General features: G+C 38.3%; 1 protein-coding gene across 12 annotated transcripts in view; it reads left to right on the top strand.

Moving 5' to 3' along the window:
• The window catches only part of PARD3B (par-3 family cell polarity regulator beta), a 1,159,019-nt gene that overhangs the window by 109,844 nt on the left and 1,034,348 nt on the right, over positions 1-14,827 (top strand). Inside the window, exon 2 of one of the 12 annotated variants that reach the window (XM_086344431.1) lies at positions 5,142-5,205. The exons of 10 other annotated variants lie outside the window; for them this stretch is intronic. In XM_086344431.1, the coding sequence (XP_086200557.1) occupies positions 5,142-5,205 (64 nt within the window). Of the gene's footprint in view, positions 1-5,141; positions 5,206-7,799; positions 7,824-14,827 lie in introns of those variants that run through there. One more of the 12 variants, XM_086344452.1, reaches the window with a different exon arrangement.

The raw sequence follows: 14,827 nt of genomic DNA, 5'->3' as shown, positions 1-14,827 counted from the left end.
AACCGCAGCACACCAGGCCTTCCTGTCTATCGCCAACTCCCGGAGTTCACCAAACTCATTTCCATTGAGTCGGTGATGCCCTCCAACCATCTCATCCTGTGTCATCCCCTTCTCCTCCTGCCCTCTCAATCTTTCCCAGCATCAGGGTCTTTTCAAATGAGTCAGCTCTTTGCATCAGTTGGCCAAAGTTCAGCTTTAACATCAGTCCTTCCTATGTAAACCCAGGACTGATTACCTTTAGGATGGACTGGTTGGATCTCCTTGCTGTCCAAGGGACTCTCAAGAGTCTTCTCCAACACCACAGTTCAAAAGCATCAATTCTTCGGCGCTCAGCCTTCTTCACAGTCCAACTCTCACATCCATACATGACCACTGGAAAAACCACAGCCTTGACTAGACGGACCTTTGTTGACAAAGTAATGTCTCTGCTTTTTAATATGCTGTCTAGGTTGGTCATAACTTTTCTTCCAAGGAGTAAGCGTCTTTTAATTTCATGGCTGCAGTCACCATCTGCGGTGATTTTGGAGCTCAGAAAAATAAAGTCAGTCACTGTTTCCCCATCTATTTCCTGTGAAGTGATGGGACCGGATGCCATGATCTTAGTTTTCTGAATGTTGAGCTTTAAGCCAACTTTTTCACTCTCCTTTTTCACTTTCATCAAGAGGCTGTTTAGTTCCTCTTCACTTTCTGCCGTAAGGGTGGTGTCATCTGCATATCTGAGATTATTGATATACAATTGTGTCCATGATACTCTTTGTAAAGTATTATTATTACCTTTATACCTAAATAAATTTCATACAATATATATATTTTGTTTATAAAAATGAGATTAGGTTCTTAAATTTCTTTTTTTAAACTATTTTTAAAATTTATTTTTGACTGCACGGAATCTTCTCTGCTGTGCACAGGCTTTCTGGAGTTGTGGTGAGCAGGGTCTGGTCTCTGGTTGCAGTGCATGGGCTTCTCACTGAGCGGCTTCTCTCTTTCTGGAGCATGAGCTCTAGAGCACAGGCTCAGTAGTTGCGGTGCACAGGCTTAGTGGCCACGTGACATGTGAAATCTTTCTGGACCAGGGATTGAACTTGTGTTTCCTTATTAGCAGGCAGATTCTTAACCACTGGACCACCAGGGAAGTCTGAGATTAGATAAACTAACGCCTTAAGTACATACAGTTTATATTGTTGTGAATGTAATCCCAAAAATGCATTGAAAATTTGAGAAGCAGCAGCATTCTCTAAATACCTGAATAGCCTCAAAAAAAAAAAAAAATCATTCCATTAAAACTTAATGATGTATACTTCTTTGTACATTTAATAAAATTGGCCTTACTGTTTTGTAGTATCCAAATACACATAAAAGCTAAAAATCCTTTTCAAAGTATAATTATGTGCACATAATAATAGAGAGTAATGTGAAGAAAGGCTCTAGGGTTATATCATGGAACTTAACTACCAGATCTTCTGCTTTCTAATCAGTCACACTATTTTCACCTTTAAAGGTTTTACAGCTATTAAGTCATATTCTGGCACTCTCTTCCCTCCAGAAAACTGTAATTTAGCATCAGGTATATATCGTATTTAATTACCCACTGTATATTTCGTCTCTGTGGCTTTAAGTTCTCAAGATTGCAACTCTGAAAAGTATTTGTTTATATTTCTAAATTATGTCTGCAAATTACAGTTGGGTATTGCATATGATAATAGTGTAGCTCTCTGGGTTACAGATAATACAGTATGACAATTTTTCTTCCAGTCCTATTTCATATGACTTAGAGTAAATCTAAATTTTTTTCAGTTAATTAGAAAAACAGATTGAAAATACAATCTCCAAACAAAACACAAAACACATACATTACATAAAAATGATATGTTTAAATAAAACTTCTGATTATAAAATGTGAGCAAGCCACAAAGTGGGAACATATATTGGTAACACAACAGTATCCAACGAGGAACAGATACCTAGAATATATCGATATAATGCATGCCTTAAAAAAACTGACAACCCAATAGAAAAGTTTTGAATAAAAAACTTCACAAAAATGATAAATGCCAAGAAACATGTAAGTACTCAAGCCTAATGATTATCAAGGATATAGAAATTAAAACTATAATGAGATACCACTATACATTTATCCAAATATCAAAAGGAATAACTCTAATATTGGGTGTAGACTAGGATGTGGAGGAACCAGAACTCTGATGATGGAAATGTGAATCAGCACAACTAATTTTTCAAAGTATTGTCATTATCTGGTGATGTTGAAAATGAGTATAATCTTCTGATTCAGTCACGTGTTAAGGAAAGTAGTACACATGTGCACTGGGATACATGTGTAAGGATGTTCATTACCACCTTGCTCATCGTAGCCCCAAACTGAGAAAAATGCAAATGATCATCAAGATAATGGGTAACTAACACCTGTTGTACTAATGAGGGAATTTCATACAACCTTGAAAATGAGAGAAGTATACTCTCATGCAGTAACATGAATGCATCTCACATTTTTGAACAAAAGCACTCACAAAAAAATTCCATGAGCGCATTTATGGAGGGCTTCCCTGGTGGCTCAGATGATAAAGAAACCACCTGCAATGCAGGAGACCTAGGTTCAATCCCTGGGTTGGGAAGACTCCCTGGAGGAGGGCATGTCAACCCACTCCAGTATTCTTGCCTGGAGAATCCCCATGGACAGAGGAGCCATGAATTTTGAATTTATGGAAAATTCAAAAAGCTTGTCAAACTAAACAAATATTGAGAACTCTGTGCAGGCAGACATCTTGGAGATATTGTGGATTCAGTTCCAGACCTCTGCAATACAGCAAATGTTGCAATAAAGTGTGTCACATGATTTTTGTTTCTTTATTCACTAAAGAAGCTAATTTCTGAAATGGTATATTTTTCACAGCTCCTAGCGGGCAGAACAGATTATCCAGTACATTCAGAGCATGATTTTTGGAGACCTATCTCACAGAAAAAGATCAGAGATACGCTGCAGTGGAATAGCAACTCGAAGCGAGCAACACATCTTCTCTCCCTGAAATAAATAGGTTTATTGCCTTTACTCTTGGTTGCACTCAGTGTAGCTCTTGTCTGAGAGTGGAAGAGAACCCTCATGTCTTTAGAGGTGTATTTATTATCACTTCATTTGTTAGAAATACGGATCTCCTATTATGTTGATTCTCTTTAGTTCTGTAGCTAAATTCCTTGTCTAGGTATCAGTAAGTCACTCCTCCAAGAGAACTCTCTCTGTTATAAGTCACTTTTACATTCAAGGCTTTAGACTGTCCAGTTTAGTCAGCTCTCACTTCTTCCTAAAGTCATGTAGTCATATTGCCTAAATTTCCATGTCAGAAATACTTTCCCTTCTCTTATTCAGAGCCGAGCCTGTCTCTCCTAACCCTGCTTATCTATTTACCGCAAGATGGACCTCCTTGCCTACATTCTTGCCTGCATTGTGCCTGTGTTGCTTCTCAAGTGGAACAGTCATTTCATCTTGCACAAGTTTTAAGCACCCTTTTCTTGTGTTTTCTGAAGTTATACTTTACTTGCTCATTTTTACTCAACATGTATCAGGCATCTATATACAACATATTAGAAACTAGGGGGAAACAAAGATGATTATGATGTAGTCTTTGAGAAGATCATGACTGAGGATATGCCTGTGCTTAATTAACTGTTCTATGAGGGGATGTGCATTATGCTAACAGGAACTTTGGGAACACAGAAGATGTGGTGAAATCTGTTATTAGAGACTTGAAGGTCAGTGTGTGTGCGTGCTAAGTTGCTTCAGTCATGTTCGACTCTGCGACACCATGGACCACAGCCCACTAGGCTCCTCTGTCTCTGGGACTCTCCAGGCAAGAATACTGGGGTGGGTTGCCCTTCCCTTCTCCCGGGGATCTTCCCAACCCAAGGATCGAACCCCAGTCTCTTGAGTCTTCTGCATTGGCAGGGGGATTCTTTACCAATAGCACTCTTGGGATGCCATATTTCTGTTAGGTGACAAATACAGAACAAAGTATCATAAAACTCTGCAGCCTCAGTTGTTGTCTACCAGTCTTCGGACCAGCTAGGATTTTCTGGTTTTGAGTATGTTTACTCCTGAGTCTACAGTTAGTTACAGCTTGGGAACAAATGTGTTTCTGCATGTATTCACAAGCCCATTTCAGGTATTGAGGGGTCAGCTGGCCATAAGCTGGTCTAAAACAGATTTAACTGGTTTAGAAGACTTATCTCTGGTGGTTTCTCCTCCCTTAGTAGTTTAGTCTGGACTTTTTCTCATGGAAAGTCACCCTTCCAAGGAGCAAGCGGAAATACACAAGGCCCTTGGAGGTCTAGGATCAGAACTGGCACGTGATCAGTTGGCCAGAGCAACTCACGAAACTGGCCAGGAGTCAGAGGGAATGGACACAGACTGTGCCTTTTGATGAAAAGTGCTGCCGAGTTGCATAGCCAAGGTGGTAGCTTTTGTAGGTGAAGGTAGAACTGTAATTTGGGTCACTTTTACAATCAACCTACTATAGTACCACAAAGGAAATGATATTTTAATTCGGCCCTTCATGGGTAACCAGTCTTCCTTGAGGTGGCCTAGATAGTAGAAGGCATTGAGCATGGATATATTGGGAGTTCAGATGGTAAAATATTAATTATGAGCAAATTTTATTTCGAATTTGTTCCTGGTATAGTACTTTGTGTTAGTGTTTTTTTGTTTTGTTTGTTTTTGGTTTTAATAGTTCACTGTTTAGAGTCTGTTTAAGGCTGAAGAGATCTTAGGGCAGTTGTTCATAAATGAGGAAATACTTGGAAATGTGAAGTGAGCCTCTACGTTGTAGTCCTCAAATCACTCTCGACACAAGTGGAATTATTGACTCGAATTTCCCCTTCTGGGCTGCTCTTCAAAAGCACTGTCTGTGTTTCCAATTTTACGTTTCATGTATGGTTTTTCAATGTGCCCTCCCTCTTAACATGCAAAGTATTATTTTGTAAAGTCCCACATTGTAGGCTGACCAGAGAAGCTTGTGCACATAGTGAGGGCGAATACCTAGCCGTTATCTACCACCTCTCCTACTGAGAGCCGATAAGCATTAAACAATGTAGATGGTAGTGGCTTCTGTGTTGTCTCACTCTGCGGGTTCTAGGCACAGTTCTGAGTGCGCAGCCTGCTCTGTCCAGGATAAGAGAGTGACGTCTCTGAATACACAAGTGAGTGCTTTAGTCTTATTAGTAATATTAGAGCTGCTGCTTCTTGAGGACCTGGGTCAAGTGATTGTCACAGACTGAGTTTAGACAGCACTATTTGACCATTTAATTCTGTTCCCCTCACTCCTTGGTGGCTTCTCTTGTCAGGAATATATAGAGAGAGATCTGGAGGAGAAAGAGAGGGAACTATTCTAGGTGTGTTCCTTATTTCACACTTAACCTTTGTTTCCTACTTAGGGGAACTATAATTTGTAACTTAATTCCTTCTGGAGAAACCAAAGCTCAATAAAAGAAATTGGAACTGGGTCGATAGCTTTATGAAGGCTGTGTACTTCAATTTTTTAAAAGCCTGGTTTTCATAGGTCATCCGTTGTCAAGTAATTACGTAAAACAAATGAAAGCATGATCACTTCCTTACATACTGCAAGGAGGTCCAACCAGTCTATCCTAAAGGAGATCAGTCCTGGGTGTTCATTGGAAGGACTGATGCTAAAGCTGAAACTCCAATACTTTGGCCACCTCATGCGAAGAGTTGACTCATTGGAAGACCCGGATGCTGGGAGGGACTGGGGGCAGAAGGAGAAGGGGACGACAGAGGATGAGATGGCTGGATGGCATCACCGACTCAATGGACATGAGTTTGGGTGAACTCCGGGAGTTGGTGATGGACCGGGAGGCCTGGCGTGCTGCAATTCATGGGGTCACAAAGAGTCGGACACAACTGAGCGACTGAACTGAAATAGAAAAATGAACCAAAATACTTCTTCACTATACTTAATTTTAAGTGGTGTCTCTGATCATAATTTTTTGCCATTATATTGTTTCGAAGATATACTTTGCTCAGTGATGGATGCATGCTACTCACTCAAGGAGCTTTACAAAATTCTTGTAAAAAAAAAAATTAAGAGCTTTTTGATAGTGTATATACATATACAGTTGATTTTTGCAGTTTCTATAGTTTTTTGGTGTTCAAGAATTTACAGACACCTCCATGTGCAAAGCCCCTTGTGGAAGCCATGAATGATACAGTGATGACTGAGACCTGAGCCAAACCTATTGGGCAAGGAAAAACAAATGTGCATCTATTACAAATGTTCAACTATGGCAGATCATTTTTCTGACTGATGAATGCCATTAATTTTCTAGTTTTGCATTTGGGATATGCTAGAATTTTATATTTTGACCTTTATTCAAAGACACCTTGAAGGCTGAAAGGTAAAGAGTACCTTAAAATCATGTATACTGTTGCAGAAGAGAGCACGCCAACTAGAGTTCCAGCTAGTACAGAGTTGGATCTTAAGTGTGGAGTTGATTTATACATTTTTATACATTTTCTTTCACTTTCCCACAGATATAAGTGACCTACTTTATTGGATTCTGCAGGTTAAAGAACATAAAAAGGATTATTAATTATTGCTCCTAACTTTTAAGAACATCTCTGGTCTTAGTATATAAGTGGCCTGAATAAAAAATTCTATGAAAGAGTGTCTTTCTTGGCAACTACTATGTGAGCCAGAAAGCCTTTTGTGAAAATTAGTAACTTCTTTTTAGTCACTTATCTCACAGCTGAGGAATGGTGAAGGGGAAGATGTTGAATAACTTTCAGAATATGCATTCAACAGTTTTTGTTTTTGGAGAACTAACACACATGTTACTTAATAGATGCCATTTTCATCATTAATTAATTTCTAGAAATGATGGGCAAAGCTCACGAAATTTTAAAATTTTTATTCATTTCCATTATGTCAGCTTCTTTTGTCTCCAGGATCCAACAAAACCATCATATTTAAAGATTCCTTTTATTTCCAAGTCACAACCTGCTATTACCAATGTGCCCGAGTATTTCGTTCCTTCCTAATAAAGTATGCAAAGAAATAGTCAAGACCCAATCAATCCTTAAGATCTTTACAGACATTTAAAAGTGTGCAGATATTAAAATGCACCACCTTGGTTCCATGTCTTTGATGCTATGTACAGTAAATATATCTCGGTCCTTGAAAGCTTCAGTAGCCAGGCCAGCTATCTTACCGCTCCACATGTTTTAGCATTCTCAGGCTGTAATAGCAGTGGTGAGACACTGAACTCAGAAAATGCAGACTCCTCAATTTGCATTATTCGGCATGTGACTGCTTTATTGAGTTATCACATGTTCTTGGCCTAAAACATGATCAAGGTAGTGATTTTAGCTCTCTGATATTTCGTTGGAAGAAACCTAGTAATTTTGACAAAACTGAACAATTGTTTTCATTGCATTAATGTTTGGCTCACAGAGATAGCCCTAAAGAAGTCAGTAAAGTGTCTGTCTACAATGCGGGAGACCCAGGTTCGATCCCTGGGTTGGGAAGATCCCCTGGAGGAGAAAATGGCAATCCACTCCAGGACTATTGCCTCGAAAATCCCATGGACAGAGGAGCCTGGTAGGCTACAGTCCACGGGGTTGCAGAGTCGGACACGACTGAGCGACTTCACTATTCACTATATATTTTTGCATTCTCAGCCTGCACTTTAGGTAACTGACACTGGTGAGAGGGATCTCCTGAGATAACTCTGTATGAAACATCTGGCCATGCTGGATGCTTTTTAGCTGAATTACCAGTGGACATGGAAATCAAATGAATGAGGTGGGTTGCATGAGGCAATAAGGAGTTGTGGAGACTGGCCAAGTGGAAGGTATTCTGTGTATGTGTGTGTGTTTTGTGTGTGTGTGTAGAGTCATGGATCACATCCAACTCATTGCTTCAGGCTAGAATGCAAGCCCAGTTTTGATAGGTTGTATGATTTTTTTTCCTCCCACAGGAGCTGAAAAACCAGATTTTCTTGTAAAACTTCCCACCTTTAAATTACTGCACATGTCAAAGAAAACACTTATATAAGTCAGGCTGCGTTTGCACCATGCTCTAGACTTCCTATATGTCGATAGTGGCAGTGAGACCATTGGATCATCTTAAAGACTTTCATACATTATTTAATAACACTAAAATAACATTAATCTGTCTGTGTAAACAATGGGTACTACTTACAAAGAAGATTCCAAGACAACCACCTAGGTCCAAGCCAAAGTTTCCATTCACACTAGACATAAGCTGGCAGCCATTACTGTTAATAGAATTCTGGCATTGATGCCACTCCCTTTCTAAGATTGGGAGACTCTGAGCCAAACCTGTTTTCTAAGTGAGGGCCAGAGAGCTCTGTGGTTCTACTTGAAAAAAAAAAAAACCAACCTTATGAATAACTCACCTCTAACCATAAATGTCCTAGCATGAAGAGGTGTGAAGTGCTTGCTGTTAGCTCTCAGTGAGGTCTCTAGATAATGGACTTCCTTTTCATCTCTTCTCCTCAGGGAAGATGGCATTCAACAAATGTTTATTGAGCATTGGACCTTCTAAATTATAAATTTCCATCCCCTGTGTTGTCTCCCTTTGTCTGAAGGTTTTCTCCTTCAATCAATAGTTTCCATTTCAACCATGTTTATTATAGCAATTAACCATCTCCTCCTAACTGATCTTTGCAGTTTTTCAGAAAAGCAGCAAGCAGATACTTCCAAATCTCTTGAAGAGAAGTGTCTTTCTCTCCCATCTGCAGCCATTAAGCATTCAAAACAAATAGTTATTTTATGGAATATTTATTGCTGGTCATCTAATATGCAAAGTTGGAGATGAGTATGAACATAAATAAGATATAGAAATGTATGCTTTTTCCAAAAGGCTAACTTACTATGAGGTCAGTACCGTCTCTGGAAGGAGTGTAGATAATGTATAATAAATCATTAGTGGATCAAGCCAATATCTAGTTAACAATGATCTGCACTCTGTACGGTTACAAAAATGTATTTCTGAAGTGATTACTCCTGTGCTAAATTTTGATCCCTTATGTAAGTTGCTTCTTTTTGTGTTCAGTGTTCCACCCCCACCATGAAATTTTTGTTCTTTATTTCTTTTAGGACTATAATTCATAAATTCCTACTAATAATAGCAATTGTATGATGTTTCATAATTCCTTAAGAAAAATGCTACCAAAATCTAACTTGTTCTTAGCTCCACAACTTTAACTTTAAAGCAGGAATGAATGAGTTTATAAAATGTGCAGTCTCCCTTTGTGGGATATGTCATCAATGAAGCCATTAATTGCCAGATTGTCATAGGACTTAGGGAGCAGTCTAGTGTGAGTTTAAAACCCAATTTCTTTCCTTCCCAGAGCCTGGGTACTCTGGTGGGGCTGAGTGATTGTTGATGCCTTGCCCAGAGAGTACTGCCAGCTAATTGCGCTGTTGCTTTAGGTCAGGACTTGTTGATGTCAGGCTGGTAGTTAGCGGTTATCTTTCTGAGGAAGAACTGGGGGATGCTTTTGTTGAAGTCCTTGGAGTCTCCCTAGTCCACAAGAATGAACTCTAGCTGTGGTTTGCTTTCCCTTAAAAACATCCCTGAGGCTCCAATACTTTGGCCACCTGATGCAAAAAACTGACTCATTAGAAAAGACCCTGATACTGGGGAAAATTGCAGGCAGGAGGAGAAGGGGATGACAGAGGATGAGATGGTTGAATGGCATCACCAACACGAAGGACATGAATTTGAGCAAGCTCCAGGAGTTGGTGATGGACAGGGAAGCCTGGCCTGCTGCAGTCCACTGGGTTGCAAAGTCTGATATGACCGAGTGACTGCACTTAACCGAAAACATCTCTAGACAAGACGTTTAATACTCAAACCAAGTAGTTCATTCCTGGAGGCTGAAGGAGCAGTGAGCACCAGGCCTCCTTCCCTCATCTCCATTTGGCATGCAGTATTGTGCTCAGGGGTTTTCAGACATTTGGTTTCAGAATTTCTTTGGTATTTTATATCCTTGATGTCAGTGGGCTTATATCTGGGGTTTATATTTATCAATATTTTGATTAGACACTAGAAGCGAGACATCTAATGTATTTTGATTAGACACTGGAACCGAGACATCTAATGTATTTTAAAAATTTATTCATAAATGAGCCGATTTCATGGTCAATAGACACTTTTCTGAGAAGTAACTATTTTTTTTAAAGTAACTATATATTTAAAACAAAAACTCTTGTGAGGAAAATATTGTTTTACCTCTCACATATATCTTTAATGTGTAACTTAATGGAAGACAGCTGGACTGTCAGATCTCTTTCTGTGTTTAGTTTGTTTTGGTATGTTCTTTTGGTTCATGTTTATGAAGAAAACCTCACACATATATGTAGTTGGAAATGGTATATATTCTTCTTTGATATTGTACCAAAACTTGACAAGTGGTAGCTTAAATGATTTTTTGCAAGGAGAAAACTGAAACCATATCAATGAACTTTTAATATTGTGCTAAAATCCATTGGCCTATTGTGTATTTTGGATGGATTATTTTTCCTCATATATGATTTCATAACATTATACTTTGTCCCTTGGAAAATATTGGTAGATGTCATGCTGGTCTTCCAGATGTTACCATATCTCATATGATATCAGATGTATCATATTAATATATCACCACCATTATTATCAGAGAAGTCTTTTAAGTATTGGGAAGCTGTCAAGTTTACTGTGGTCAGTATAAGTCATCTGAAACTCTAGTTTTCATCCCAGAGCTGGAATTTCGTTACTGATAGTAAATGCTATTCATTTTCCTTGAAGTGACAAGCTTGCTTTATTTTCAAGAAATTGTCTTCCAAACACTAAAGTCTGAAAATCCAGTTTGTCTATCAGTCATTCTTTCGTGTGATAATTCTGTTGCCTGATAGCAATTATGTCAACTTGCAACTTGATTTCACAAGTTCTTTTCCTTAAGACAGTCATCTGTCAGAAGTGCTTTATGGATGTTTTCTGTTTTGGCACACAAAATATTAGAGATGTATATTCAAGAGTTGAGATTTAATAATAGCTATAATGCTTATTGTATCATCAAGGATCTTGAGGGAAACTGTTTTTCTAAGCTGAGAATGAGTGGTAGTAAAAATAACTATAAGATGTGGGGCCTCTTTACCCATCAATCCCAAGGCCAACACACTAAATAAAGCAAATAACATCATCGAATTATTGTGGAGGTAGCTGTGACTTTCTGTCCCCTGAAAGGTCTGGGGGACTCCCACAAGTGTTAGAACTACTGCTCTGATACATATGTTTTATTTTCTTCAAATAATATATTTGCTTTTTTTGTATTGGACTATAGTTGATTTGCAATGTTCTGTTTCAGGTGTACAGCAAAATGTACACATATATCTAATTCTTTTTCCAATTCTTTTCCCATTTAGCTAAGTATAGGATATTGAGTGGAGTTCTCTGTGCTATACAGTAGGTCCTTGTAAATTCCTAGGTTGTATTATCAGACATACATTCATACCTCAAAACCATTAAGTACCATGAAGAAGCAGAGCTATACTACTTTTTCTCCTTTATCCAAGCACCAAAACTAAGCAAATAGTTACCAATACATTTACCACGTTTTAGTAATTCATCATCTCAGTTTACTGTTTTGAGTAGGTGACATGAGCTTAATCTGAGCTGTTCCCAGCCTGGTCCTGCATGTGGACTTAACACATCCCCTTTTGTCTGTCTTTGCCTATCCTGCCATCCTGCTATTCAGTTGTGATTTCACTCATCTCCTGAGGTTCTCCATAATTTATTTTGAGTTCTGTATCCTTCTACTGAATTTTAATACTTTGGTGAAAAATATCACTCCTGTCCCTGGTTGCAGTATCAGTACTTAACGATATTTGCTGAATTTACATTCATACTGTGAAATAGTGGTAAGGTCAAATATACTTCTGGAAACTAAGTTCATATCTGTTTTTCTAATAGGTCTCATTTCAGTTCAATTCAGTTGCTCAGTCGTGTCTGACCCTTTGCGACCCCATGAATTGCAGCACGCCAGGCCTCCCTGTCCATCACCAATTCCCAGAGTTCACTCAAACTCACGTCCATCGAGTCGGTGATGCCAACCAGCCATCTCATCCTCTGTCGTCCCCCTCTCCTCGTGCCCCTAATCCCTCCCAGCATCAGGGTCTTTTCCAATGTGTCAACTCTTAGCATGAGGTGGCCAAAGTACTGGATTTTCAGCTTTAGCATCATTCCTTCCAAAGAAATCCCAGGGCTGATCTCCTTCAGAATGGACTGGTTGGATCTCCTTGCAGTCCAAGGGACTCTCAAGAGTCTTCTCCAACACCACAGTTCAAAAGCATCAATTCTTCGGCACTCAGCTTTCTTCACAGTCCAACTCTCACATCCGTACATGACCACAGGAAAAACCGTATCCTTGACTAGACGAACCTTTGTTGGCAAAGTAATGTATCTGCTTTTTAATATGCTGTCTAGGTTGGTCATAACTTTCCTTCAAGGAGTAAGCATCTTTTAATTTCATGGCTGCAGTCACCATCTGCAGTGATTTTGGAGCCCCAAAAAATAAAAAGTCTGCCACTGTTTCCCCATCTACTTCCCATGAAGTGATGGGACCAGATGCCATGATCTTAGTTTTCTGAATGTTGAGCTTTAAGCCAACTTTTTCACTATAATAGGTCTACTTATTATCAAATAAGGAAATTATTCCATTAGTTTGTTTTTATTTAAATATATAAACATGAAACTGAAGGCAGATGGGTAAGCTGTAATACACTTGAAATGTTAGGTTAAACCTGAGCTTGTCGTTTCCAGACATGGTTTCATTCATAAGCTCTTGAATCTTCTATGAGATATGCTACCTCTTTGAGCTTTACTTTCTTGTCTGTATAAGATTGTTGTTGTTAGTAAGCTTACCTGTAAAGGTTGTAGTGAAAATTAATCTAATTAGGTGTAAAGCAGCTTCTGAAATGTGTCACACACAGTAGATAACAACTACTTTTAAAATTATAATAATTATTACTATTATAATAATTTGGGACTTAGACATTTAGTAGTCCTACTGTTAGCTGTTATATACAGTTACATTTCTGTAGAATGACGTGATGCTCTTAGAAACGTGTTTTTTGGCATATGTGCATTAGCTAAAATTGTGAAGCACATTTTTAAATGTCCAGGACAGCAGATGAGAAACAAAATGCACACCAATCTTTTTTTTAACATTCAAACATGACAGAAAACAAGCTCATGTTGTTAAAAAATAAGGGCCTTAATTGGATAGAATTTTTCTTTAATAATCTGAGGCTGATATTGTTGCTTTGATGTATTCTAACCTCATTGCTATCTAAAAACTTTGCTCATTGGTTAATCATACCAATAGATTTTTACTCTAAGAATCTCCATTCTTTTTTGGAGATATAACTGATGTATTAGTTTCAGGTATACAACACAATGATTCATTATTTGTATGTATTGTGAAATCACAACATCCAGTTAACATGTACCACAATAGTACAAAAATTTTTTCCTTGTGATAAGAACTTTTAATATCTAATCTCATAAAGTTCAAATATACAATGCAGAATTATTACCTGTAGTCACCATGCTGTATGTACTTGTACATCTCTGAATTATCTGCTCTATACTCAAATCTCAAAAGCAGATGAAAATACAGACAATATTTGGGTTGATAAAATTGAAAATAGAAGAAAGCATCAGTTGCTTGCTCTCAGGTGTTAAAATTGTTAAAGTAATGGAGAAGTACCTATATCATTTTTATCTGAAAGTCTCCACTGTGTTATATACCAAATAAAGTATAGAAGTTGTGGCCGGCAAATACATAAAGCAAAGAAAATTCTTCTCCACCCATGTTACTAAAGGCTCACCACTCTCCCTGTAAGTTAGTCATTAAAGGCAAACTTTTGATCATTTGTGTAATGTATTGAAGAATGCAGATTTTCCTGTTTGACAAGATTGGGAATGCATTGTATAAAAGTACTTATCTTGAAAGGATATTTTTATTTCCACAGTTAAAAATTGATTCTGGTTTTTAAGAAACTTTCTGTACAAGTGCGTATTGGCCCTGCTGAAATCCTTCTGAAGAACTTAAGGCAGATAGCTCCTGAGAACTTAGACTCAGCCAAGCTGATTTCTTTGGCTACGTTTCCTGATAGTAATTTTCCGTAAGATACGTGAATGTCAGAGGGCAGAAGCAGTAGGAACGTGTCTCCCATGCTCCTTAGTAAGTACATACGGGATGACTTGGAATGAGGCCCTCCCGAACTAATCAGTATCTTCCTGTACTCTTCCTTTTACCTTGTTCTTCATCATGTTTATTGGGCATTAGTTTAAAAGCCTCAGGCTTAATAGGAACTTTGGTATATGTAAATATTTGATGTACGTATTTGCTGGGTTGAGTTTTAGCAAACTCATTGCTCTGCTGAAGAAGGCTACAGAGAAAATGTGTGTACTGATTAAGAAATGTTAGGAATTTGGGGGAGTGGTGCCTCAAAGCCCTGCACTGTTAATTGTGTTTATGCCTATGATTGTCTTGGTATTTTTTAACTTTGCTCTTTAATCTAGCCTTTTAAAATTCCTTAGAAAGTACAAAATGTCTCCACTCTTGGATCTTAAAAATGGTTTTTAAAAGCACAATATATTGTATATATAAAATTTTCAAAAGATGTAGAGGCTTGAAGAATAGGCTGTGTAGGCTGTGACTATGGCCCTTATGAAGGGTGGAGACCTGACTGGAAAGCCCCACCCTACAGCTGTTTGGCTCCTGTTAGAAGGTC

Source organism: Bos grunniens, chromosome 2 (genome assembly GCF_055505025.1).
Source record: "Bos grunniens cultivar Pamir isolate PY7600 chromosome 2, Bosgru_T2T1.0, whole genome shotgun sequence".
Taxonomy (NCBI): Eukaryota; Metazoa; Chordata; class Mammalia; order Artiodactyla; family Bovidae; genus Bos; species Bos grunniens.
The sequence above is the reverse complement of the archived record's forward strand: the minus strand, read 5'-3'. Positions and strand labels throughout refer to the sequence as shown.